The following is a 25,752-nucleotide window of genomic DNA, read 5'->3' on the forward strand; positions in this document are numbered from 1 at the left end:
ACGTTTGTCTTTGAGACTGTGATATTTCTAATTTGACTTCAACTCTAAGGGTTCATATCATTCTGCATGTTTTTGTCATTCAGTCAATTATTCTAAATTCTCTTGTTAAACTTCCGGCATGAAAACCATACGCGATTGCCAAAGTGTTGTTGGATTGTGAAATATATATGTACATATTTTGACTGGGTATCAGCATGTCAAACAAACATTAGTGTATAGCGACCAAAGAAAGAGTAGAGCATGACAAAAGAAGTTTGTATGAACAACTTTACTTGAGACACGAAAAAACTTTGGACAAATAATACACGAAGCAATTACTAAAATGGCAATGATTTCTTTAAAAAATGACAAATGTTCTTTTCAAAAATTACCACACTCCAGTTATGCCACAAATGTGATTTTTGGAGGAGTATTAACATTTTTTCAGACTAACTAGAGCAAAAAAAATTTATATATACATTATATTACTTCCCTCTCATCATCTGGTTAGGCATTTGGAATTTCAAGGAATACTTGATGGGAGGATTGGCAAAAACCCCCAAACTGACAATACCTTGAATGCAGGTATGCATGCATTTCACAGCACAGAGACAGCTAAGGGCACGGTAAAGTTTGGAATATTTTTTACATACCTTAGGCATATTGCATACCTAACATATGTGTGGAGTGTGAACATACAATGTATTCATTATTCAGCACACTATCAAAAATCAACTGTTGTTTGTTCCTTTGTTTTATTCGAATGTGTTTTTCTTCTCAAAATAATCAATGGACATTTTTACATCTGTAATTTCAAAAATGGAAAATGTATTATCAGTGTGATCTCTCTGTCAGATATTCTGGACCACAGCACAATGGTGGTAAATTTTGACCAACATGCATCCCTTGTATTATCCTTGTTGACCATTTGCTTTGTGTCTTCACTCGCTTTGCACTCTACTCATGGCACATTGGTCTTAATACCGTTTAACGTCAACGTGAAGTGCGGCTGGATTGAACAGAATACAATGACCATTTTAAGGAATCCCCTTGCGACATTGAACATCACAGAATAAAACGACACTTTGCACTCAGATCATAACAATATTCACTTAAAACCACTTATTTTTGTCAGTCTATACCATTGGCTAAAGGATTTCGCGGCAGGACTTTTGTTGCTTTGTATTCTAGTGCGAAAAAACTCTCCAGAGCTGGCCGAAGACACTTTTCAAGATCAAATGTTTCTGCGGAAGACATTTGTACGTGCCTTATTCCTCACCACAGCATACTACCACAGGCAGTATACATTCCGTCTCAATTCAATCATGTGGTTGTTTCTTATACTCGGCAATTACGATGCAACATGAGCTTTTGGTAATCATTTCATTAAGATAAAATGCAGTATTAAAAAAAGTAATCAACAAGCTTTATACAGAAACCTTTTTGTGTGTGTTAATACTCACAAGACAACTATTACAAAAAGTAACAAAGTAACAGAACATCATACTTTCTCTACAAAATCTTTATACAAGCTTATGTAATCCTGATGCAAGTTTACACAGATGATGTCATAAAGCAATTAAGTTAGTCTATAAACTACATGTAACTGTATGTACAATTTCATTTCTTTTTTTTTTTTATTCATAGCATACTTTTGGGTGAAATCTTGATTTGTTTTCTTTTCCTTCCTTTTCTAAAAAGCCAGCACTTCTACCATCTCTGACATCTTTTTCAGTCATGACTTAAAATTCTCCTTCTGTCAACCAAAGCTTGGTCATATTTGCATATCACTCTTTTAGTAACAGCCTTTATTTTGAAATCTACAAGACATAGACAATTTTGTAAACCAGACTTACTTTCATCTCTCCCCCCCCCCCCCCAACATCAGAGTTTCCCTGTCGTTATCCCACTGTAATATGACATCTTGAAGCTTCATACTTATCAGCTTGTAAAAAGTGTGCCTCAGTTTGTAAGATGAGGAGAGAAAAAGCAGCAAGCTTTGTTTAGTCGTGGTGAGTTTCAGATTCACTAGTCTCTATTTTTTTCTCCTCACTTTTTGGTCTCTTTGCTTGCTTACAGTCCAGCAGTCTTTCCTCTACTGTTTTCCCTTCCAAAAGACTTGTTTAAGCGAAATTGTCCCTTTTATCAATTAAAAAGAGAAAAATCAATGTTGCTATGAAGAGAAAAAAAGAGAAAATTTGAAAATTAGCCCTTTGCTATCATCATAACTTTTCCTCTCCACGCTAATACTGATAGTCTAATAGCGACTGTAAGGGCGGCTGGCCAGGCCACCCCCGTTTCTATCGGTGGCGGCGGGGCGCCCTCCGTAGGCGGAGGGACCAGATCGGTAAGGGTCCCCATAACCCCCGGGCTTTTCGGCACGCTCAGCGCGCCCACTGGGGTAAGGGTCGCGGGAACTATAAGCGGATCTTGTGGCGGCTGCACTTCCTGTGGGGAGGACGGACAGGGTATGGATAAAACACGACATGGGTTGAAGAAAATCATCGTTACAATATGACGGTAGCTTCATTTTTTTTTCTTTTATTTTTATTTGGTCCAACATGACCAGGAGGCCTCTCCTTATCTCAATCTCTGTGACATTTTTCCTCTTTCCTGTCCATAAAGTAAACTATTACTCAATAGATGATATGATATTCCCCTTTAATCCATACATTTATATATTTTTTAAATCAAACCATAAGTCTGTTTGTGTGAATGTGTGCTGGTTCGCTTTGTCCCTTCACGTCATGTCATATTTGATGCATTTTGATAAATTTATTATTGAATTAAAACAACTCTCTGTCTGAAATTATTTACCAAGCAAACACCTCAGTCTCCCGAAATTAAATGTGTCATCATCATAGCAGAGTTGTAACATGATGAATGTAATATGATTTACCAAGGTACACAACTTTCCTTCTTCGAAAATAAAGTTCCTGGTGTTTGGACCTCTAGTTTTTCCTTAACAGAAAATGATTTTATCCTGTTTTTATCATCCCCTAACATTATTTCCTTTTTTTTTTCAAATCATATATGAGATTGCTCTGATAAACTAAATATTCCTTTTTAATCTTTTCTTGATGAGTTTTCGGTGTCAGTTGGAGCTCATTCACGGGAATCATGTTCACATGTTGATATGTTTGGGATTTTTTTCACGGTTGTTGTTTTTTGTTTTTGTTTGTTTGTTTGTTTTGTTTTTGTTTTTTTGCAAACAAGCTCTGTTTGGTGAGGCCTCCCGGATCATGGAATTTAAAAAGGATAATATCAGATTTTAATTGCCTACAGAGAAACAGATAAACTGTGAAGGGTTTAATTTGTGACTACTTGAACATTGGCACATCATGAAACATGGCATTTCTCACACACTTGGAACGTGAAGATGCGTTTCCACAGTATTGCTTACTAAACCTTTACAGGACTGAAAAACAAAAAGAAAGAAGAAGAAAAGCCACTTATGACTTGAGTTGAGAGGTGGCCAGAAGTCCTGCCGGAGTTCATACATTCTTTCCGTTTGATGAATGAATCTTTCACTAATTCTACTTTTCTTTTTTTCAAAACACTTTTACCCCAGGACTCTACTAGAGATCTACTGCAGAAATGATTTCATTTGTGTCCACAAAGGCCAAGGAATTACACTCTTGCACAATGAAAATGAAATTTCAGTCTTTTTTCTTTTTTATTAAACAAAATGAATGAAGAACTTTCCAAATGGGATGCCATGTTAAATAACCAGCCAACATGCAAACCATCACTAATTTATCAGGTATGTCATAATTTGCCCAAACTTCTGTTGCTGTACTGATGTTCACTTTCACTTAGAAAAACATTACTGATAACTTTCCCGTTGAATTAACTTTTCCTTTAAAAAGCTGTCAACATGATTTTTGTTTTTCTTTACATAAATTGTTTCGAACTGCAAAGTTTCCATGGTCTCATGGACAAACTCAAAATCCTTCATCATCAGCCATTTCCCATTTCATTCCCTCTTTCAAAAGATGGTTTTATGTGAAAGTGTGCTGGCTGAACTAGGATTTACAGATTTTTTCCTCCATTTAATCCCTCATTTTTATCTGATTTCTTTAAACAATGTTAAATATTTCTACCTTAACTGAACACTTACTTTGCAGCTTGAACATTTTGCAATCAAAGTAGCTCATTGCTTTATTGTTCTGCTCTGCAACAATACATTATCTCTTTCATAATCTATTTCTTTTAATGTAATGTTACAGAAGCACACACAATTTTTAGTTCATGTTGCACAATGCAATTTTTTCTCAATATTTTGTACAGGAAAGAAAACATCAAAGGGCATAATCCAGCTATGATTGTGGTGATCCTTTACAGGTGATCAATCTGAAATAACTTACGCGCAAATTGAATAAGAAATTTTGATAACTGTCATAAACCCGACGAAGTGATGACATGACATGCCATATCGCTTGCGAAGCTTTGCAAATCTATTTTCAAAACCGGCAGTTACATCGTAATGGAAGAGCAAGGATTCTGGGTGATTTTTGTTCTTATATTTTTCCCCCTGTGATCTTATAATTTTATATCACACTGCTAAAGAAAATGGCAGTGATTTTGTTATGGATTGCAGATTATGAGTGCCATCTAGTCTTCGGAAGCTCTGTTTTGTGTGTTATACTCTCTATTTTTAAGTTTGCAAACATGGAAAAAAACTTGACCGTGAAAAGCTTTGGCAAGCAATAATATACACAGATGCGTTGAACTGGCTTGTGTTTGTATACAATTCACTTCCCTGTATTGCTGAATGCTTAGAATGGTTTCAGTTTCATATAAATCAAATAAAATGACAGCAACTATAGGAAGATTATTCACTTTTCACAATTTTCCGGTAAGAAAAGGGATATGGGAAGTATGACATCCATCTACTTTGATACTTGTGTGCCTTTGCAATGGCTCCCCCACCATTATCATTTCTTTTTTCCTGTCAATAATTTTTCATATTTCATGCCAGCTGATCAGCTTTTCAATGCTATCAACAGTTGCACTTCCCCAAATATTTTTCCCCCTCTCCACCACTGATGATTCCGCACAATGTGGGTTCTGAAGAACCTTTCAATTTCGCACCAAGATTTGAATTATCAATCTTTACAGCATCGCGCTTTCCTAGTATTCCTTCACTTTTTGGCAGATTTCATGTCCTGTAGGTTCTGCCATTTTTTATTTTTTTTATTTTGCACACTGTGAAGCTGCTGCATCTAAATGCCCTAAATGCTCATCACACTTACCTCCCAAATCCCTGGCGGACCCATAAGATTCGGCTCCGTAGCCCCGGGCGGCTGGCTTTTCTGTAGGCAGAACATATAGTGGACAATGAGGCACAGCTTGACAAATCGCCACTCTTTGCTTGCCATTAATTATCGCGAAATAATTTTGTGGCCAAAATTTTGGGCAAAGCCTCTCTTCTAACGTTAATGCAAATAACATCCACACTAAGTTAGCAGTTTGTTTTGGTGTTTTTTGTTTTTTTTTCTAGAATAGCTTTCAAAATAAACTAAACACTGACAAAACTGGACACATTCTAAACTGTGTGAAGGTTGTTTTCCTACAACAGTTTTGAAAGTGATAAGTAGAAGTGTGCAACAAGTAAAATGTTTTGATACTGCTCCTCTAACAACTGGAACACCAGGATGGCATGGAAGAAGATTTTGTCAAAGATATCGCAAAGATATCTGTCAGTTTTATTTGTTGCTTGGCAAAACTTAAAGTAATGTAGAAACAGGGAATTTCACTCCTTTCTGAATTTCAATATGCCAGTCTGGAAAAAAAAGGAAGAAAAGAAGTGAACCATTACTATTTTCACATCACATTTGGTTGCTAGTTGCTACAAGAATGCCACCACTACATAGACTGTTATTATCACCAGAGACTTGTAATTGAACAAATTCACTTTTTTATGTTTTCACAGTACTCTTATCAACATGCTACTATGAATAATCACATCACAATTAGAAGAGTCGCCTTCTTCCAAATGGCACTACAGCAACTGAGCCTCTAATTTGACGAGAGTGTCAAAACATACACACACCGCCTGCCTAGCACTATGTTTTGGGTACATGACATAGAATGATTCAGTGTAGTAAATTAGAGGGAAAATAGGCAAATGAGACGAGAAAAAGTGATTAATACCATAATCGTCGTAGTATCTCGCAGACAGGGAAGCTGCTGGTCTCTCCTCAGGGTAAGCTCCGGCTCGGCTTGCGCTGGGGTAATCCCCCCTCAGGCTCTCCTCCCTCCGAGCCTCGCCGTATTCCCGCGGGACCCCGCGGGCGGCGGCGCCAAACTCTCGCGATGGGGGAGCCTCCCGGCCACGGGCCGGCTCGCGGGGCAGCATGGACTCGCGGGAGAGCGCCGCCTCGCGTCCGGCGCCGTAACCCCGGGACAGGCTGGACTGGGCTGGGGGACCGTAAGGATCCGCACTGCGAGAGCTGGTGGCAAAGTCTCTCTCCAGGAGGCTGGAAGGGAGTACACATAAAATATGTTAAAGGGATGGTATAGTTAAAGGGATGGTATAGTATTGCTAGAGATGAGAAACAGGCTTTTAACTTTTTGCGAGATATCAAGAAACCACTTGTGAAATAGGACAGAGCATGCCATTCTCTGAGGAATTCAAAGTTCATTTGATGAAAATCGGTTTTGGAATGGCCAAGACATCCAAAAACAAAGTAAAACAATGGCATCGGAATAAAAGGTGGGTCCCATCTTTTACTAGTATTGCTCTGTTTTGGGTATCTCATCCATTTTAAAACCAATTTTCCTCATATAAATGTTGAATTTCTCTTCGAATTGCATGCTCCTTCATATTTCATAAGAGGTTTCTCATTATTATTTCTCCCGAAAAAGTTCGACACCTGAAGTTAGGCCTCAACCAAAACAATACGATCCCTTTAATAATGCTTTTTGAACAGAGTAACCCTAATATGGCATACGCAGTAACCACAAGACACAACATTCTTGGGCAAATTTCATATTCAAATTCATAGCAAAAATATGATGGTCACATCGACTAAAGATACAACAAAGTGAGCACTGTTCTCCTTGAAGGCCCTGCAAGTGTCAGTAACTCCCAACCGACATTTTTACACAGAAGCAATAAAAGATATGATTAAATATTTAGCCCACAGACGTAAAAGCACTAGGCAGGATTCAAAGGCAGAGAATCCCATTTCAGACTAAAAAGCCCATCTGTTTAACCAACAAGGTTCGGGAGCTGGAGTTCCAACTGGCTTTGAGTATTCAAACACAGTTTTCTAGGCATGTAAAAAATAAAAATTAAAAAAAAATAAAAATCATAAGTGCATTTGAGCGTTTGATGATCGGAGTTCGATGCTGCCATCTTTCTGAGTAATCTGAATATTCATTTAGTACTAATAATGTCAGATATACAATGTATATTGCATGTTGATTTATGTCATGAAATGAAATTTGACCTAATAATAAAACATTGGAGTTGATCTCGCCAACAAATACATGCAAAAGTGTAAATCACAGCGGTATGCTGTGATTGCCATATGAAACTGTACCCTCTTGGATTTTATCACTTTGCCAATTAATTTCTGTAAATAAAACTGATATGGTACAATCTTCAAGCATAGCTCTTTATGAATTAATATGTCATTTTAATGTCTAGACATGTCCAGTCAAGTAATTCTTATTTTTATTTCATCAATCTTTGCACGATTTTTATTTGGGCATCCCTGTGTCTTTGTGTCTCCATATCTTGAATCTTCCTTGACTAAACCATGGATCCAACTGATTGTCAACGTTCAACAAAGTTGGGAAGATGTGTAAAAAAAAGGTCATAACCCATCATACACACACTCCAGTGAGGTCTTTGGTATATAGCGTTACCTGTCTCGGGTGGGGCGTGCCGCATGAAGATCGCTCGACCCGCCAGCAGCATAAGGGTCTCGGCGGTACGACTCAGCTCCAAACTCCGAGCGCGCCGGTCGTGCCTCCGCATAATCGTAGGAGGCTGCGCCACGACTGGCTGGGTATTCCTCCCTTCCAGCGCGACCTGTTTGGAGAGAGGGAATATTTCGTTTTGTGTCGCCTAATTTTTAGAGGTGAGGATCAATGAAAGGATGACAAGGTGTGTCCGCATCATCATCCCCCCCAAAAAAAGGCATGCAAAAAGTTTGGGGAACTTCATACATGATTGATAACTGGAAGAAGTCAGTGATGAATTTCTACAAAGCAAAAGCATGGAGAAAAAAAAAAACAACTTCATACTTTAACATTTTGGATCAAAGTCTCACTATCTATGGACACTTGTCATGAAGTCTTTACTATAAAAGGTCATGCAAAAAAAAAAAATAAAATAAAAGCATGAAGGAAAATGGTCTTGAGCATATTTTTCAACTTGCTTTCGACAAAGACAGCACATTACCACAAAATGGATGCACAACCTTGTACCATCATAACAATTCTGGACCTGGATATATGGTATGCCGTGTGAGATGAATGTCTTAACGGCTTGGCTAAAAAAAAGCTTGAACGTATGATCTTAACTTGGTTCTTAGGAAGCACACCTGACAGTGAGATTCCTTCAACTATTCCCTTGGGTGAAAGTGCGTGGCAAAGTAACTTACCATAGCTCTCTTCTGCGTACTGGCTCGTGCTGCGGCTTCCGTACGCAGCCTCACGCTCAGGGGGAAATGATGGCCGTGGACGCTCTAGGAAGCAAAACAGGGGGAATAGATTCATCATAGATGGACTACATCGGTAGATGACTGAATACAAACTACCTAGAGTGGTGGTGCATTCATACTATTAAAAACAATATGAATGTATCAGGGCTGCCCACAAAACCTTTTTTTTCTACTGATCTGACCTGTCTTCCTGACCAGTAGGTACCTTTTTTTTTTTTTTTTTTAAACTGGTTATCACTGAAAAAGTTACTGATCCAACATTGCTTTTTACAAGTCTGGACTGTCGGACCAGTGCCAGTGTGCAGTGTTGGAAAGTATACAGGGACCCCCCCAAAAAATACAAATATTTTGAGTTACACTGTATTGTTATGATTACCACAAAATTACTGTAATATTTATTGACATTACTTGAGCACCTCAGTAACATTTTCATTGTCCTGTTTGTCACTTTCATTATCATCACTGCAAAAATTATTATTGGTGTTCAACATATGCATCTATGCACCTCTCTCTGTTGCACCGCAATGCAATCAATCTATACCATATTGGATGCCAACGATGGACACTAGCACTACAGCACAAACTGGTACCACATATCAAACAATGAAAAAGATGAAGTTGATGCCATTATAACATTGGGAGCGCCAAGTGTATGTGTACAGTGGTCTTTATAGAGAAAACAGAGTAGTGCTCTGACACTATTCCCTGTGTCAGGGCCAGGGAACAAAATACCTGTTTATACAGCCAAAATACATGATATGGATAATAATGACACTTTGAAATTGATTTTGGACTATGATTTGGTTTACGTGGCTGCTGAAGAAGCAATGACAGCTAGTAACCCAGCAATTCAGGATCAACAGCTTCAAGTTCCCACTAAAGGACTAGGTAATTTGGATAAAAAGCCTCGCCCATGAGCACAACTACTGTAGCCAGGGGATTCCACCAAACCAGTGATCTCAAAGAGTCCCACTCATCATCTTATTTACTACAGCAGCTCCTCCAATACTAAAAGAAAGAACAGGGAAAAAACAATAAATATGGCAAGATCTGGGAAATAATCTTCATCGCTTACCTGCATGTCTCTCAAGGGGTGGTGGAGCACGCGCCTCTCTCTCCCTCAGCAGGGGCTCTACTGGACACACAATCAAAGGAGTAACAATGAGATGATATAATGAAGGAAAGAAGAGAGGGACAGAAAAGAGGAATCAATGTATTGTCACACATTGACAGTGGCTGAAGTTAATCCCTTGTGTGCTTTGAGTGCTGATTGGCTCAAAAAAAAACCCATAAAATTGTACACACTGTCCAAAGTCTCTGTCATGGAAAGGGTTGAGCACACTGAAACACGTCTGCAAAATAATATCAACTTAATTTGTACAATGTATACAAACAAAATTTCTCATGTTTCATGTCAACCTCTGCCACTTATTCTGATCTCTGGCATTGTCATCTTTTATATGCACAGTTTGCAGTATAATCTTATTTCTACTACAAGTGATTTACAAAGAGAAAGAAAAAGAGAGAAAAGAATAGAACACTGAACACAGAATCGGTCATTCCATATATCTTTACTTTTTAATTTGTGAAATGTTATTTGCTACTCCTCTAGCTTCAGTCCCACCCTTCCCCTTTGAGGTTGTCTTTGTTACCTACAAAATACTTGCTGTTCTTTTTTTTCCCCCTCTCCCACTCTCTCTTTGGTGGGAGAGGAACATAAATATATGAATTTATATAAATATATAGATATATAACTATATTGATGTATAGATATATAGATATATAAATATATAAACATACAAATACACAAATATGAATATATAGATATATGAATATATTTCACTACCTTCTCGCCTGGCAGGTTCATCCCATGCTGCGGGTTCTCTGGGTAGCAGACCCCTCTCGGAGTAGGACGGACCTAAAGGGGATGAAAACGGGATCCAAATGAAGCGAAGATTAGGATGAGCCGATGATCTTGAAAAGAGCGATGTCTGCATACAACACTGCACCAGAGCATGAATGCATGACATTTGCGTTGAGAAAAAGAGAAAAGAGTAAAACTCATATGGGAAATGTGAGTATCTTTCTCCTTTTAAGTAATGATGTCAGGCAAACAGCTATGTATGCAACTGACACTATGGGAAGCAAGTGGACAGGAAAAGAAACTGCAAAAAGAAAGGCACTCAAATCACTTAATAACAAACACGAAAACATATAATTACATCTCAACAAGATAAAAGTCTGTCAACTGGTAGCTCAGTCCCATGTTGCGGGCCCAAAGCACAGAGCATGAGTTTTCATGAAAGCAATGAATGCACCACAATTCTTGGATAAGTGGTGCATTACTGCAAACATGATCACGCATGTCAGGAAAGTGAAGAAAGGTGGGAAAGAAAAGTCAGTGCATGTTAACATATTGGTTGATTCTTTATGGAAGCATCTCCCTCTATGGTTTGCTTTACCAGCTCATGTGTTACATGAAATAAAAGAAAATTGTTGCAGATTAAAAGGGGGACAATACATACTATAGAACAAAAACACTGAACATGGAATACCAGGACTGACTTAAAGTGAAAAGGGCTATGAAAATTGTTGATGTTGAAATTGGAATATAAGCGGGATCAAAATGTTTCGATCTCCCCATCTCGATACAGAGAAAAAACATTCTTATGTTAGTCTTGAAAATCACTTTTGATGAGAAGAATTCATGAAAGAGATGCACACGTATGTTATTTTCAACAAAGCTACTGCAAGCCATTGGCATGTAGTGTTATGTTGCAACAGCACAACAACAAAAAATCATTGAAGATCCTGATGAGGATGCTTCAAGGAGACTATAAAGCAAACAACTTGCGAGTTAGATCTTTACCAATTACAGCATGACATTTTATTCAAGGTATGTGAGCTTTCAGAGTGAATATGGCTGACACGTATGCAGAAAGATCAAAATGAATCAAAACAACTTTTAGGGTAAAAATAAGAGAAAAATCACAAAAGATTGACTGATTTAAGTCTGGTTAAAACAGGCACCCATAGCTGCACTCATATCGTCTGACAAAATTTGCGAATCAGATATATGACATGTGCAGCTTTTTGGACTTGGTGGCCTTTCCAAATCTTGTCTCTCACTCTAGATTACAGAAAGTGTTCACCTCCGCATCTGCAAAGGAACGAGTGAAAAGCGTTGCGATGGAGTGGCGCACTTCTACTTAAAAACAACACATATTGATAAGAGAACAAATTGATGATATAAAAAGTGAAATTAGAAACATGATGTGTGAGCGAGAGTCTGCAACCGCTACATTGTTATTACTCAGAGGGAAGTCCATTTCTATAGTGAAATAGATGCTTGTGTATGTGTGTGTATTTTCATCAAATGGGAATAATAAAAAAAAAACAGAACACAACCTTGCCTCAGATCAGACCAACCAGAGCTCTTGCTTGTGAGTAGCATTTACCGTGGGTGGAATGGATGAAATTTTCAGAGAATAGCATACTACCACACCAATTAGTATTCCTTCCTTACCGTCAATATACAGTCCAGTCAAACCTGCCTTAGCAGCCACCTGTCTATAATGGCCACTTTTTTCATCTCGCCTGACCGGTCGCCATAGACAGGTTTGACTGTAATGTCTATCTTGTGAGAATGTGCAAATTCCTTTCCTGCTGCAGTCATTAAAGGCGCATAGTCCTGGTGGGTAAGAGGGCGCTGTTGATGATACTGCCGATCATCATTAGCATTGATACGAAGATTGCCGAAGTTTAGCTGTCATTGAGAGTAAAGCGCCTAGGTGTTGCTAGGTAACACTGCCTCGTTGTCTTCTCCGCGCATCGCGCAGTCTGTGGTAATGCCAGGGTGCGTGCATATGTGCTTCTTAGTACGACGTCACAAAAGAAGTTTGCTAAAGCTGTCATCCCCGCAGCCGAATCATGAGCCGAACTGTGATCGAACCACTGACTACAGTGGATCGGACTTCCTCAGACTCGGGGAAATGGGTCAAAGCGTAAGCGCCAAAGAGAAGTCGATAGCATAGGTTTCTATGGGAAACTTGGGCCATGCACCCGCATACGCATTCGACTAAACCACCAGGACCATGTACCTTTAAAAACATATAACACCACACACACACACACACACACACATGAGAGAGGGAAAGTATGTGTAAGTAGTATGCACCACAGAACGTAGGCACAAAGTCAACATTTACCACACACTAACACAACGTCCCTCACACTGGAATGTGCAAAAGACCCTTGTTTGCTGAGGAGATGACGGAGAAAAAAAAAAATAAAAGGCAGTTAGAAATGAGAAGTAGTGTCAGCATGAAGTGGTGCAAATTATTGTCATCTATTGAGGCAAAACAGAGATGTGATCAGTGAATACATGATTTTTTTAACTCCACAACAACAGCAAAAATGAGAAGAAAAGCATGGAAATGACTGTGCACAGTCAATATCTTGGGCTTAATTTGGCCCAAATTTACCCGCTGGTCTCCTGTCTTCCCATCGATCCGGGCCGGGAGAGAGGTAATCTTGGTAGTCTACAAACAAAGAGAAAATGATGAAGGGTGTAACTCTTTTTTTCCCTTCTTCTTAACCATGCCTGTCTTAACCCTCAGTAGGGGCTGAAAGCTTTCAGGTCATACACTATTGTGTGCTCACCATGAAAAAATAGTAAAATATATGGTCAAGGTGTATGATCAAAAATATAAACTTAAGTGTTCAAAGTGAAAAAACAAAACAAAACAATGACATAATGAACACAAACATATTGCATAACATGAACACAATATAAAAAGAGTGCACAGACCCAGTATGAAAACTACTAAACAAACATATGGTGTATAATGTACATTGTAGGCTAGGACGGTTGACAAGTAACAGTCTTTCAGACAAAAATTGTCAATTTTTCCCACTTTTTTTTCTTCAGAAAACTGCACTAAGAAATGAAAACTTCCTACACACTCAAATTCATGTTAGTAGTTATCACCGTCTTCAGCCTGCAAATTTCATTCATATATAATTTCACCTTGATATTGGTCAATATACTAGAAGACTTTTCAAAAAAATAAAAAATAAAAGCCTATAAAAAAATATCGTTATCATTTATACTTGACATTCTCTTCCCATACTAAATTTTGTTAGTGTTCAAAATCAACAAGCACAGTGGGCAATTCTTCCTTGGCAAACATTTCTAAAACTGTTAGCATCTCCAACATGCTTTGGATACTATTTCTATCCATTTCTGTTCATCCTAGGCATCTATGCTATTTCAACTGCTTTTACAACACTATGAACAGCTACACTGCCACCTACACACTCTAGATACAAGGTACAAAAGACGAGCACAAACACCAAAGTTTATTATCAGACAGCATACATGTATTCATCCTGTAGATATTGCTCAAGAAAAGCCAGCACTTTTAAATGGTTCTGCAAACTTAAAAGCAAAGTCGCCAAATCAAACTTGATTTATCTTGAGTGAATTGGAAAAAAAAAAGACAGTTCAAAAGAGCAGTAACTATAAAAGCAAGTTTATGAGCTGCTTCCATTTTGTTTTTTGTTTAATTTTCAAAGATAAGATGATCTTTTGTCACCATTTTCTAACTTGTAACCTACCCACTGACTATAAAAGTGCTTCATTTCAAGATACCAAGAAGTAATTGGGACAGATTGATCACTCTTCTGACCCAGTCTTCAGGCAAAATGACACACTCGTCATGAGTAAATGTATGATGTATATTGAGAAAAGCGAAAGCTGTAATATGCTCCCTGTTTAAAAGGGACTGTACAGTACTGGTTGAGGTGAGAATTCCGCTTGTAACGTTTTGCGAGATATTTAGAAACCACTCTTTGAAATGTTAAATAGCATACAATTCTATGGGAAATCAAAAGTCATTTGACGGAAATCAGTTTTGAAATGACTGAGATATCTAAAAACAGAGTTAAACAAAGAGATCAATAAAGCCGTGGCCTGTCAATTTTATATGGATCACTTTTTTGTGTGTACATCTCAGCCATTTCAGGACCAATTTTCATCAAATAAATGTTGAATCCTTCTTGAAATTACATGCTCTTTCATATTTCAAAAGAGGTTTCTCATTATCTCACCAAAAAATGTTATAAACCTGACATTAGGTCTCGACCAAAACTATACAATCCTTTATAATGATAACGATTGTAGTAGCTCTTTGGCGGCAAGCTTACATTGTACATACGTATCACCTTGCTCATACAACATAAGTTGTATCAAGTTCACTTGCATGACAAAACGCTGAAAAATTATATGACACATTATTGTATCGCCCGTTGCCCTCCCTCATTATCCAATCCACACGAAGCCATGCCGTAACGATTGGCCGATTGCTTGCTATACCGCACTGCCAAATTCACATGGCTTCCTGTGTGTACAACTCAAAAAGTGCCAGGGTAGTCTTACCAAAAAAAAAAGTTACAAGAGGGCCGGAGAACTCACCGCGGTAACTCTCCCGTTCCCGCTCAACCGGTCGTCCCCTGGGCTCCCTCGCTGGCCGATGCTCGGGCAGGCCAGGGCCAGTCATAAGGGGCTCTGAGAGGCAAGAATTTCTCATCTTTTATATTTTTGGCACGGCAGAAAGAGAACCAGCTTTCTCAGTTTCTTCAAAACAGTTATGAACATTTTCTCTCTTTGTTTTTGCATATCTTTTTTCTAAATCTTCATGACCTATTTTTTCTGTTTGCAAAGAAACGTTTTGCAATATTCATATGTGTATATACATGTATGTAAAAAAAGTCTTGAAGGAATACAAAAATATCCAAATTTCATCAAATTTGGTTCCAAATGTCGCGATTAAAACCATTAAAGTGCATTTCTCAGTCCAAACTCATTTATCTTTACCATCTACTATAATTTTTCTCCCAGCTTTCTCATTGTGAATGTATAAGCGTATTTGTTTGCTACTTTGGTCATCAGGTGTTTTTTATATGTATATGTAATTGTGTAGTTTTATATTTTGATCGTAGACTGATTGTATTATTATGTATGTTATTGTAAAATGAAATATATTGTACAAAATTCTGCAATTCAGCCATCTTCATGGCTGCGAATGAATTTTTAAATAAACCATTACCATTACCATCTTTTCTTTTTTAAACTTTCCCTTTCTATCTTGACACGTAAGTCAAGTCCTTCTTGTTTAACTTTCTCATTACCACCTATAAAACCTATGAACAACACTTGTTCCGACTGATGTACATGCTGGACTAGTACTGTCACTGCATGGTACTATAAAACACGATATTTTCGTGCCATGAAATTTTCACGAATTGGAGCCGACGGCCTTTCTTGAGACATGAGATTTTCGTGAGTTGCCTCTAACATTCAATGCATCTAGCGTAGACAAGAACTTTCACAAGCATTTTAATTTCGCGAATCTTGGCTCTCGCGAAATTCGCAAAAATTAAAATGCACACGAACATTCTTTGTTCAACAGTAATCTGTATACTGGAAAAACAAGATATTTTCCTGGCTTGAAATTTCCGCTAATTGGAGCTGACGGTCTTTATTGCCACATAAACTTTTGGCGAATGAATATAGTGTCGAAGTACTTTTGTGTGCATTTTATTTTCGCACATCTTGGCTCTTGAGAAATTAAAATGCGCAAGAGCATTTCAGGTTTTTACAGTATTTTATGATCTCCTATGGCAACCAGGGATGACATCTCATACCCGTTTGTAGCACTTTGTATCCAGGGGAAAAGGCGCTGTAAAAGCAATGTAAGTGCCACTTGCAGCTGTTGGGTATTGAGCGGGATTTATCATCTTAAAGGGGAAGGCTAGTAACTGATCAGTGGGAATCAGTGGAAATGCTGGGAGTTGATTGTTCCAATCCTTACGGGATTCATTCAAGAGTTCATTGTATATCTATTGTTGTGTGAAAATGATTTGCTTCAGAATGGTCTCATATTCAAGTAATGTGCAGTTTAATGCTTCCAGGTTAGCGTCCCTGGTCAGTGACGGAGCATTAATCTGCACATTACTTGAATATCAGACCGTTCTGAAGCAAATCATTTTCACACAACAATAGATATACAATGAACTCTTGAATGAATCCCATAAGGATTGGAACAATCAACTCCCAGCATTTCCACTGATTCCCATTGATCAGTTACTAGCCTTCCCCTTTAAATATTCCCATTCACCAATAACTCACAGTTTGCACCACTTACTTCCCTCTTCGTCGTAATAAGATAAATGTTATTCTTGCAAGTTATTGATTTTTCGTGCTGAGCAGCTAAAAAAATGTATTCGCCAATTCTTAGATTAGCCCAATTGCATCCTTGTTATGTTTTCATCTGATTCACAAGACAGACAGAGCTTTATTTCCTATTTGATTCCTTCCCTAAGTTGATGTGCTGAGTGTAACCCAATTATTGTATGTGTTTATCTACTGGTACACACTGATTTATGTCATGTTATTACCTCCGCCAAGGGAGGAGGTTATGTTTTCGTTACCGTTGGTTTGTTCGTTCGTTCGTTCGTTTGTCCGTGCTCAAAATAACTCAAAAAGTAGTGAACGGATTGGGATGAAACTTGCAGGAAAGGTTGAGAATGACAGAAGTACCAAACGATTAACTTTTGGTAGTGATTCGAGAATTTTGGTTGAATTTATGAAGGATATTTGACATTTTACTAGGTAAGGTCAATGAACTTGAGAGTTCAGGCTGTGCGTATTGGAGGTTTGCAAGCGCGCACTAAAGTGGGTGCTCTAGTTTCTGCTAGGGCGAGGCGCGCCGTGCAGCTGAGGGTTTATGACGTAACAAAGGCTTCTATATTGGGAAATTGGGCGACTTTCAGCACACAACGCTATAAGTACTTATGGGTAGAAATCACTGATATCTCTATGGAAGAACAAGATCAGTGGTGGAAATGAGTTGCATGCTTGGCGGAGGTCTGCGCTCTCAGAGTGCTTTTCTAGTTCCTACTTGTGTTTTGACTTGTCTGTTATCTCTCGTTTTTCTTTTCCCTTTCATCTTTTCCTTTTGCACTTAGAAACAATGTATTAAGTGCATTGCAAATGTAGTGTATTATTATTATTAACTTATTATTATATTTCCACGCATGAAAGCTGATGTGTTTGGCCTGATGTGACTACTAACAGACCTGCTGTAAATTCTATACATTTGTTGTAGAATGTCAAGCAAGCAGTATATACTCTAGGTTGCGCACGCGCAGCTGCACTTCTTGTGTCTTGAGCAAGCAATTCACACTGAACCATTTCACGGACAGAATATGATCAAGGACTTCATGCATCCTCTTAAAAAAATAAATGCTACATGTGGCATTCCATACCATCCCCAGGTGGCATTCCATACCAACCCACCATGATTTGATAACATGGATTCAGTGGATCCCTGTGAATATGAGGTCAAGTCTATGTGGTGTGTTAGTGTGCTCGTAGCAGGCATGCAAACAGCACGGCTTCTCAAACCTTACCTTTACTAAGGAGAGGTCTGGCACGTGGTTCCGGCTCCACATCAAGTTGCGGTGTTCTATCCAGAAGTGTTCTGGAAAAAAAAAAAAAAAAATGTGAAAATAGGGAAGCCTTGTCTTCTTTTTGCTCTTCTTTTTTTCAAAGAAAAATGTTCAAATTTATCATGAATGAAATGGAATATTTGATTAAGAAAGCAAAAGATGAGGAAGCAGGTAGTTTGGTTGACATACCTCCCAACACCACCTCTGCCCCTGGAGGAGGGCGGTCCTCCTCTCGGTGCACCACGACTAGCTCCTCGCGGCGCTCCCCTCATTCCGCCGCGCGGCGAACCCCTGGTGCCACCTGCCGAGGCACCCTCGTAAGCTCCTCGCCCCATACCCCTGGTAGGGGGCCCTCCGCGGCCCATCTCTTCCCCACCGGGGCCCATGCCTCGGCTCGGCGGCCCACCGCGTCCCCTGGGCATGAACCCGCCCCTAGGGGGTGGACCGCCACGCCCTGAGAATCCGCCTCTTGGACCACCGCGCATGAGTGGGCCTCCACGTCCTCTGAAAGACCTGGGGGAAGGTTGAGAAAGTTAGAAATGACCTTTAAAATTAAGCTGTATTATCAGTTAAAGGCATTTACCATTTGCAGATGAAACAAATACCCTGGTTTAGTACCGTACTTCAAAGTAGTTCTAAAACACGAGTTAGGGACAGAAACAACTAATGTAAACATTTTAATCAGTATAATCAATTTCAAGTATTGTTAAAATAGTTTTTAGAACAAGCCATCTACAGTTATGGTATATTGAGAAACATAGTAATGATCTCCTTGTACTTTAGGCTTTATTGCAACATTTTTACATGGTAAGAAGTTTTTTTTTTCTTTCTCTTTTTTTGTTCAAGCCCAGCTATGCCCTAGTCTCTTATCGGAGTTTATCAGACTGACCACTATTTTGAAGCCTTTCTGCTAATAACATTACGTTCCACCCTTCACTAGGAAAAAATTGAATTTTTATGAGTATTTTATTTGCAGGATCAATGAAAAATTGTGAGGTGGTCACATCAACAGCTCATTCATTTGCATCCCATACCCACTTTGAATGATGCATCGAAACATAAGCAAATTTTAACATTTCACAACTTCCTTACTTTTGACTCGACTTTGATCAAATATCCATCTGCTGTGCTTGTAAAATGTAACCTTTTCTTGTCAAACTAACTTTTAACTGGCATGCAATTTGCCTTCTAACTGTAAGTATCAAAAGAACAGCCCTATAACAAGTATCTTAAGAAGACAGTACAATAACTAACATAGCCTAAGTAGTATCTGTTCACATCTCAATAAGTTGGGACAATGCTGTTTCTAAAAGTGAAATCCCACTTAATACTTGATGCTATCCCTGAATGCTGCTGCAGGGAGAAAAGGAATTTTATTGATCTTAAAAAATACTGAGAGATCCACTACCCTTACTGCTGTACTAGAGCAAAGTCTTACCCCTGTGGTCCACCGCCCCTCATGCCCATCCCCATGCCTCCGCGGAATCCGCCGCCGCGTCCCCGCAGGCCAGGGTTGCTGGCATGAAGGCTCTTGAGAGCACCATCCACTTTCAGCGTGGCTCCTTCTATCTCCTGGTTGAAAACAAACAAGCAAACAAACATACTTTTTCTTAAAGCTATCAAATTAAAAACTCCAAAGAAGATATCTCTTCCCCGAAGAGTTATGTACATATAGTTATCTCTCTGTACATCTCTTCTATGCTATTTAATTATGACTGTTGTTCTTTGACTGCAGTATTCTAATACATGAAATATCATATAATAAAAATTTACATTCAAATTTACAAATTAAGGTACGAATTCATTGATTACTCTCCCAAAACGTACGGCAAAATGTTTGTTTTATAATTGAAAATTACTATCATCTATCATAGAGCATGAAAAATGCATTAATCTTCAATAAAATGTTTTGTTACCATCTTTGTCCACCTTGTTTAACCCCTTGAAGACTCGTCCCAAGCACACACGGCCAGGTGTCCATGGGAAATGTGTGTTCAAGCAAATCAGCCTGTCCTCAACAGGTTAAAAAGGCATTATTTGCGTGTAATCATGTGAACCGTCACAACTTACCTTGCCTTTCATTCCTTCAATGGCATTACTGGCATCATCGCTACTTTCAAATGTGATGAAACCAAATCCTCGAGATTCGCCAGTCTCCTTGTTCTTCATCAGATTCACTATTATGGAGGAGAAAAAGAAAGAGAAAGATTGTGAATAAGTGAGAGAGTACATGCATGTGTGTGTGTGTGTGTGTGTGTGTGTGTGTGTGTGTACAGTTGTGCGAGTGAGAATGGAGAGAGATACAGAGAGGTAGAGTAATCATAATTCAGTTGCCACCGAGTGCCTATGCACTGCAAGATGCACTCCCTCACAGCTACTGTACAGCAACAAACACTCAACTTACTTCAACATTTAATTGAGTGGGACGGAGGTACCTAGAGTACATGCCACCATCTACATACTTTGGTCATACAGTTTGTTATATATTGCGGACTACAAGATAGTTACTTTTTCAATTTGAAATCACCAATTATGGGCTGTTATCACTTCTCTAATCTTGATGCAAAGGTAGTTTATGACCCTTACACAATTTCACCAAAAGAAAAAGTTACCTTTGTAAAAAAAAAAAAAAACCACACACACTTTCAGTTCAAGCAAATAGTTTCATATACAATTAATGGACAAAAACCTACAGATCTGAAGTTACAAATAAAAAGGTACTTGAAATTGAATGTACATAGCTGTTCTCTTCATATTCTCAAGACAATGTCCTCCTACCCCTGACAAAAATTGATTTTTGCATGATGTCTATTGCATGGGACTGACTGTGGGAGAAACATATCCAAAACTTGACCACATTTTAATCACTCACTAAATTTCAATAAAGACATAAGGACCCTGGCAGGGCAGGGTTCTACAAATTTGTGGCCACTCGATCATGGCAACTTTATCTAACCAATAGACAAACCACATGGAAAGGGCATTTGCAACACGTAGGCCCTTTTCCGTGTGTCAATCGATTGTATACATGCAAGTGAGCCTTGCGCAAACTGATTTTACGCAAGTGAGCTGTTCATAATATCGTCTGATTTTGATGTCAATATTGCCTGAGGCAAATAATTTTTTTTTTTACACTCCAGTTCTTTTTTCATTAACAACAACAAGTTGTGGGAGAATGTCCTTACAAATGCCCTGCCTCATACAAACCTTCAGTGATCTTGCCGAATTTTACAAATACGGATTCCATTTTAGCCTCCGTCCAAGCCTTCGGCATACTGCCGACGAAGATCTTGTTGGGCGAGTCTTGAACTGCAGCCGGCATGATGGATGAAGTGCTTGGTTTGCACGTTCTGTAATATTGACAGCATAAACACTTGCATTGATACATTGAACACTGAAACAATATTTAAAACTTACGCGCAGTCTCACAAATACAACACTTAAGTCAATTTAATCGTTCTTTAATTAATATTGACAGCATAAACACTTGCATTGATATATCGAACACTAAAACAATATTGGAAATTTATCTGCAGTCGCACAAATACAATGTTAAAGTCAACTTAACTTTACCTTTTCCCCCTCCCCCTGAGATTCTGAAAGAATGCAGTCATACATCATCTTAGCAGCTAGCCTTTAAACAAGGCGACTCGCTCTGCGTGCCCCCGTATAGCGCGTTTACCCCACAAACCTGTTGGCCGGCGAGTGGAGCGAGCCGCCTTTATCCACTTGTTCAGGGATGTGTACTTTTGTCGTTGTTGTTGCTTTATATTCTTTGACAAATTTGCGTACAAATTTGACGCAGAAAATACACACGGCACCAAGGCACGCCTCGTTAATATTAAGTAGAATAAGAATAAATTAATATTAACGAGGCTTGCCTTGGTGCCGTGTGTATTTTCTGCGTCAAATTTGTACGCAAATTTGTCAAAGAATATAAAGCAACAACAACGACAAAAGTACACATCCCTCAACGAGTGGATAAAGGCGGCTCGCTCCACTCGCCGGCCAACAGGTTTGTGGGGTAAACGCGCTATACGGGGGCACGCAGAGCGAGTCGCCTTGTTTAAAGGCTACTTAGCAGCTAGCAGTCAGGCTTAAATTTATACGGTCTAAGCTGCTTCTACTTTCGCACCCCTCCCCCACAGAATTATTTAAAATTACAGAATTATTACATCTAAACCCAATATCTGGAGCATAAGTTCATGAATGAGGTGGCACTAGACCGCTAGTATAGTCTCACACCACCTTGTCAATTATCTCCAAACATGCACAACTTCACACTAAATCTCCAACAAGCACAAACATTTGCGTCTGATGAAACCTAAAACCAGTAGAAATGGAATATTTGCCATTTTGACACTTTAACCCTGTCAGAACAAGTTAACCGCAGCTAATAATAGTTCACTCTGTGCTAATTGTGTTGCACGGGAGCAGATGGCACGACATGGTATATGAAACATGCTCACGGCATGGCTGCGATCACAGCGATTGATCTCGGGAATAATTTTCCTGGTATCGCATCGCAATTTGCTATGCACTTTTACACCACTGCTACACAAACTATCTTTTGTGTAGCAGTTTTCTTCCATAGTAATGTACTGGATACCATGTGAAATATTGTTCATCAGCTGAAATTGCTGATCAACTTTGAGTTGGAAAATTATTCCCTGGATCTGAATGTAGTGATCTCGTATTGACCACAGCAGGTTCTTCTATGGGACCTGTATCTGTAATAAGATAAACTTGTGTTTCTGCCTTTCCTTCCGTTTGTACAGAGTATAGCGATTGAGGTTTGGGTTACTGTTTGTCACTTTGTGTTGTTTGAGTGTGTGTGTGTGTGTGTGTGTGTGAGAGTGTGTGTGAGTGTGAGTGTGTGTGTGTATGTGTGTGTGTGTGTGTGAGTGTGTGTGAGAGTGTGTGTGTACACGTGTGTGTGTGTGTGTGTGTGAGTGTGACTGGGTGTGTTTGAATGAAAAAAAGATTAAGTGAAAAATGCGATCATATTAAAGACAAGGGTGATAGGATATGTAAAGAGAAAGGATGGGAAAGGGGGGAAAGGAAATGAATGAAAACATACCAAAAAGGCAAACCTGGAAAAAATAAAACAAAAGCAGGGTTCATTCTCTTTCTCATGAATTAAATTCCATGACTTTCCATGACCATTTTAGCCAGAATACCATGACCTTTCCATGACTTTTACACAATTCTTTTTTTAACACATTAAACCATAAATTTGATCTCAATTCAAAGCGAAGCAAAGGGAATACACACACATCTCTCACAAATAACAGATAATTCTATAATTCTTGCAATTCTATGACTTTCCATGACCTTTTGATGGAAATATCAGTTTTTCATGACTTTCAAGGCCTGGAAAAAGACTAGGCTAAATTCCATGACTTTCCAGGTTTTCCATGACCTGTATGAACCCTGAAAAGATACAATATAGAAAAGAGACTTTAATAATAAAAAAAAAAAAGATTATAGAAGGAAAGAAAGTTCTAAGAGAAACTTACATTGTAAAGGGAAGAAAGGGAGAGATGGATATGTTTGAACAGAAAAGAGGAAAGCAAAGCAAAAAAAAAAAAAATAAAGATTGAAAATAGTTCTGAAAGCACAAGGTAGAATGATAGAATGAGGGATTAATCAAAACTGGGAAGAATGGCAAGATGAATAGGAAGGTAAAAAGAACTATAACATTTAAAGTAAAGGATATTGGTAAAAAAAGGAAAGGTTACAGGGAAAGATAACCAGAAGAAAGGACAGACAGAAAATGAGATTGGATAGGAAATTGATAAAAGAAAGATAAAAGAAAACCCAAAAAGAAATGATTAATAGGATGGAAAGGGAAAGTTAGGAATACCTGAAAAGAAAAAGAAAAGAAGGAAAGATTACAAAAAAAAAAAAAAATGGAAGAGAGAGGTATAACGAGATGCACACACATCCACACAACACTCTACCAACCCTTGTGGATAGAACAGCCCCTATACTACACCTGCGACATCCATTGTACCGTTAGCGGTGTTACATCAAGACTTGGGTGAATAAAATGTTTTCAGCAATTCATAGACATCATAGACTGATGTCTAAAAACGCAGCAATCTCTTTGTTGTATATTCACTAAAAGGTAAAGCTTCAGAACAATTGACTGTATCCGATATGCGCTGCACTGAGCGCATTCGTACTGTATTGAAAGCTTGTGTGCAAAGCAACATTTTATTTCAGGTAGCCAGCCCGGGTCCGACCATACGCTACCGCGCTACGCGAGGCACACTTGTGACTTGTGTACAGTGCAGTGACAGGGCTCAGCTTTGTAGATTTCACGCGATGGAGATTTTCTGACACTTGTATTGATTGTAAAAGTAAAAAAAAAAAAAAAAACTTCAATCCGACTTTGTCATGTTTGTTTGGAGACTCTGATGCAATATAAGTGATAATATACAATATTACAAATGTACATGTACATGTATAACAGATATAAATAAATATGCTTACAAGACCAGGCGTAAAGGACGTTTAACTACTCTAAACTTTAGCTAGACCTACCACTAAGCGTTCGGCGTTACGTGTCCAAACATTCAGGCATAGCATCACCGCCATCACTCAGCATGCACAGAGTGTGGCGTGTCGTATGCATACAGCGGTATACAGTGCACCTTCACAATCATGTTCACACACACACACACAATGCAGTGGGTTCTATCGCGTGACTAATTGACCGAAATAAATTGGGACTCTTAAATTAATCTTATGGCCAATTACGCCAACATTTTCAAAGCGCTAAAACTCATCATAATAATGTCTTCAGAGATACGTACACAGAAAAGTCACAAAGTACAGCAGAGAATGACAGAATGCCCCGAATGCTCCGTTGAGTTTCTTCGTTGCCCCCTCGTTTCTGATCTCAGATCTCAACGATTGAATGATGGCGGCGTGTACGCACACACATTGTACGCACGCTTATATAATGCATGCTGTGCATGGCCCATACGTGTAGAGTTCTGTGTACCACATGTATGCACGCGCACGCAGCCGCACAACCCAGGCAGCGTGTTTTTTTTAGACGGGACAGATTGGGGAAACTAAAAATCTATCGAGGACCCTATCCCTAAACCTAACCCTAAACCTAATCCTAACCCTAACCATCAAACCCTAACCCTAACCCTAACCCTAACCCTAACCCTAACCCTAACCCTAACCATAACCAAAAACCCTAACCCAACGTTTTCCCCATAGGTTTAACACGCGCCATGCCCCAATCTGTGCCGTCTTTAAAAAAAACGCACCCACCACTCAACCCAACCAGTGCCGTATATTAATATACGGCACTGAACCCAACACCACTATAACGCCCTCAACGTCGAAAATTAGTATAGTTTAAGGTGGTTTTTGTCTTTGCCTTCGCCAAAGGCGGCGACGCCGTCGCCGCGCGCGCGGAGTCCATTTGGCAAAAGGTCTGGAAATCAGACTACCACAACTACGACGTACTGCGTTAGCGCACACAAAAGGCGCAGTACTGTATGTTGCTAATTATGTGGGACGGGGGGGGGGGGGGGGGGGGGGGTGGGGAGGGGGGTGA

At 39.0% G+C, this 25,752-nt stretch overlaps 1 protein-coding gene across 1 annotated transcript; it reads right to left on the bottom strand.

The window, feature by feature from the left end:
• Positions 1–1,856: 1,856 nt before the first annotated feature.
• Positions 1,857–25,085, bottom strand: LOC139742566 (uncharacterized). The gene is made up of 15 exons (XM_071653098.1): positions 24,992–25,085; positions 21,378–21,520; positions 20,241–20,347; positions 19,609–19,742; positions 18,360–18,683; positions 18,132–18,202; positions 15,133–15,225; positions 13,142–13,198; positions 10,504–10,575; positions 9,733–9,792; positions 8,598–8,681; positions 7,858–8,023; positions 6,136–6,461; positions 5,235–5,294; positions 1,857–2,427 (listed from the first exon to the last, which is right to left on the bottom strand). The coding sequence occupies exons 2-15, from the start codon at positions 21,490–21,492 to the stop codon at positions 2,237–2,239; spliced, it is 1,860 nt and encodes a 619-aa protein (XP_071509199.1). The 5' UTR covers positions 21,493–21,520; positions 24,992–25,085; the 3' UTR covers positions 1,857–2,236.
• Positions 25,086–25,752: the final 667 nt, after the last annotated feature.

Source organism: Diadema antillarum, unplaced genomic scaffold (assembly GCF_040938485.1).
Source record: "Diadema antillarum isolate AM-2024a unplaced genomic scaffold, OU_Dant_1.0 seq00001005_RagTag, whole genome shotgun sequence".
NCBI lineage: Eukaryota > Metazoa > Echinodermata > Echinoidea > Diadematoida > Diadematidae > Diadema > Diadema antillarum.

Bases quoted from the DNA above. Each gene is read 5' to 3' on its own strand.
- LOC139742566 (XM_071653098.1), bottom strand. From the start codon at position 21,492: ATGCCGGCTGCAGTTCAAGACTCGCCCAACAAGATCTTCGTCGGCAGT. The intron at 9,793-10,503 runs GTAGTGAAATAT...TTGTGTGTCCAG, and splicing joins TGAACCTGCCAGGCGAGAAG to TAGAGCCCCTGCTGAGGGAG. The intron at 2,428-5,234 runs GTAAGTGTGATG...TCCTCCCCACAG, and splicing joins GTCCGCCAGGGATTTGGGAG to GAAGTGCAGCCGCCACAAGA.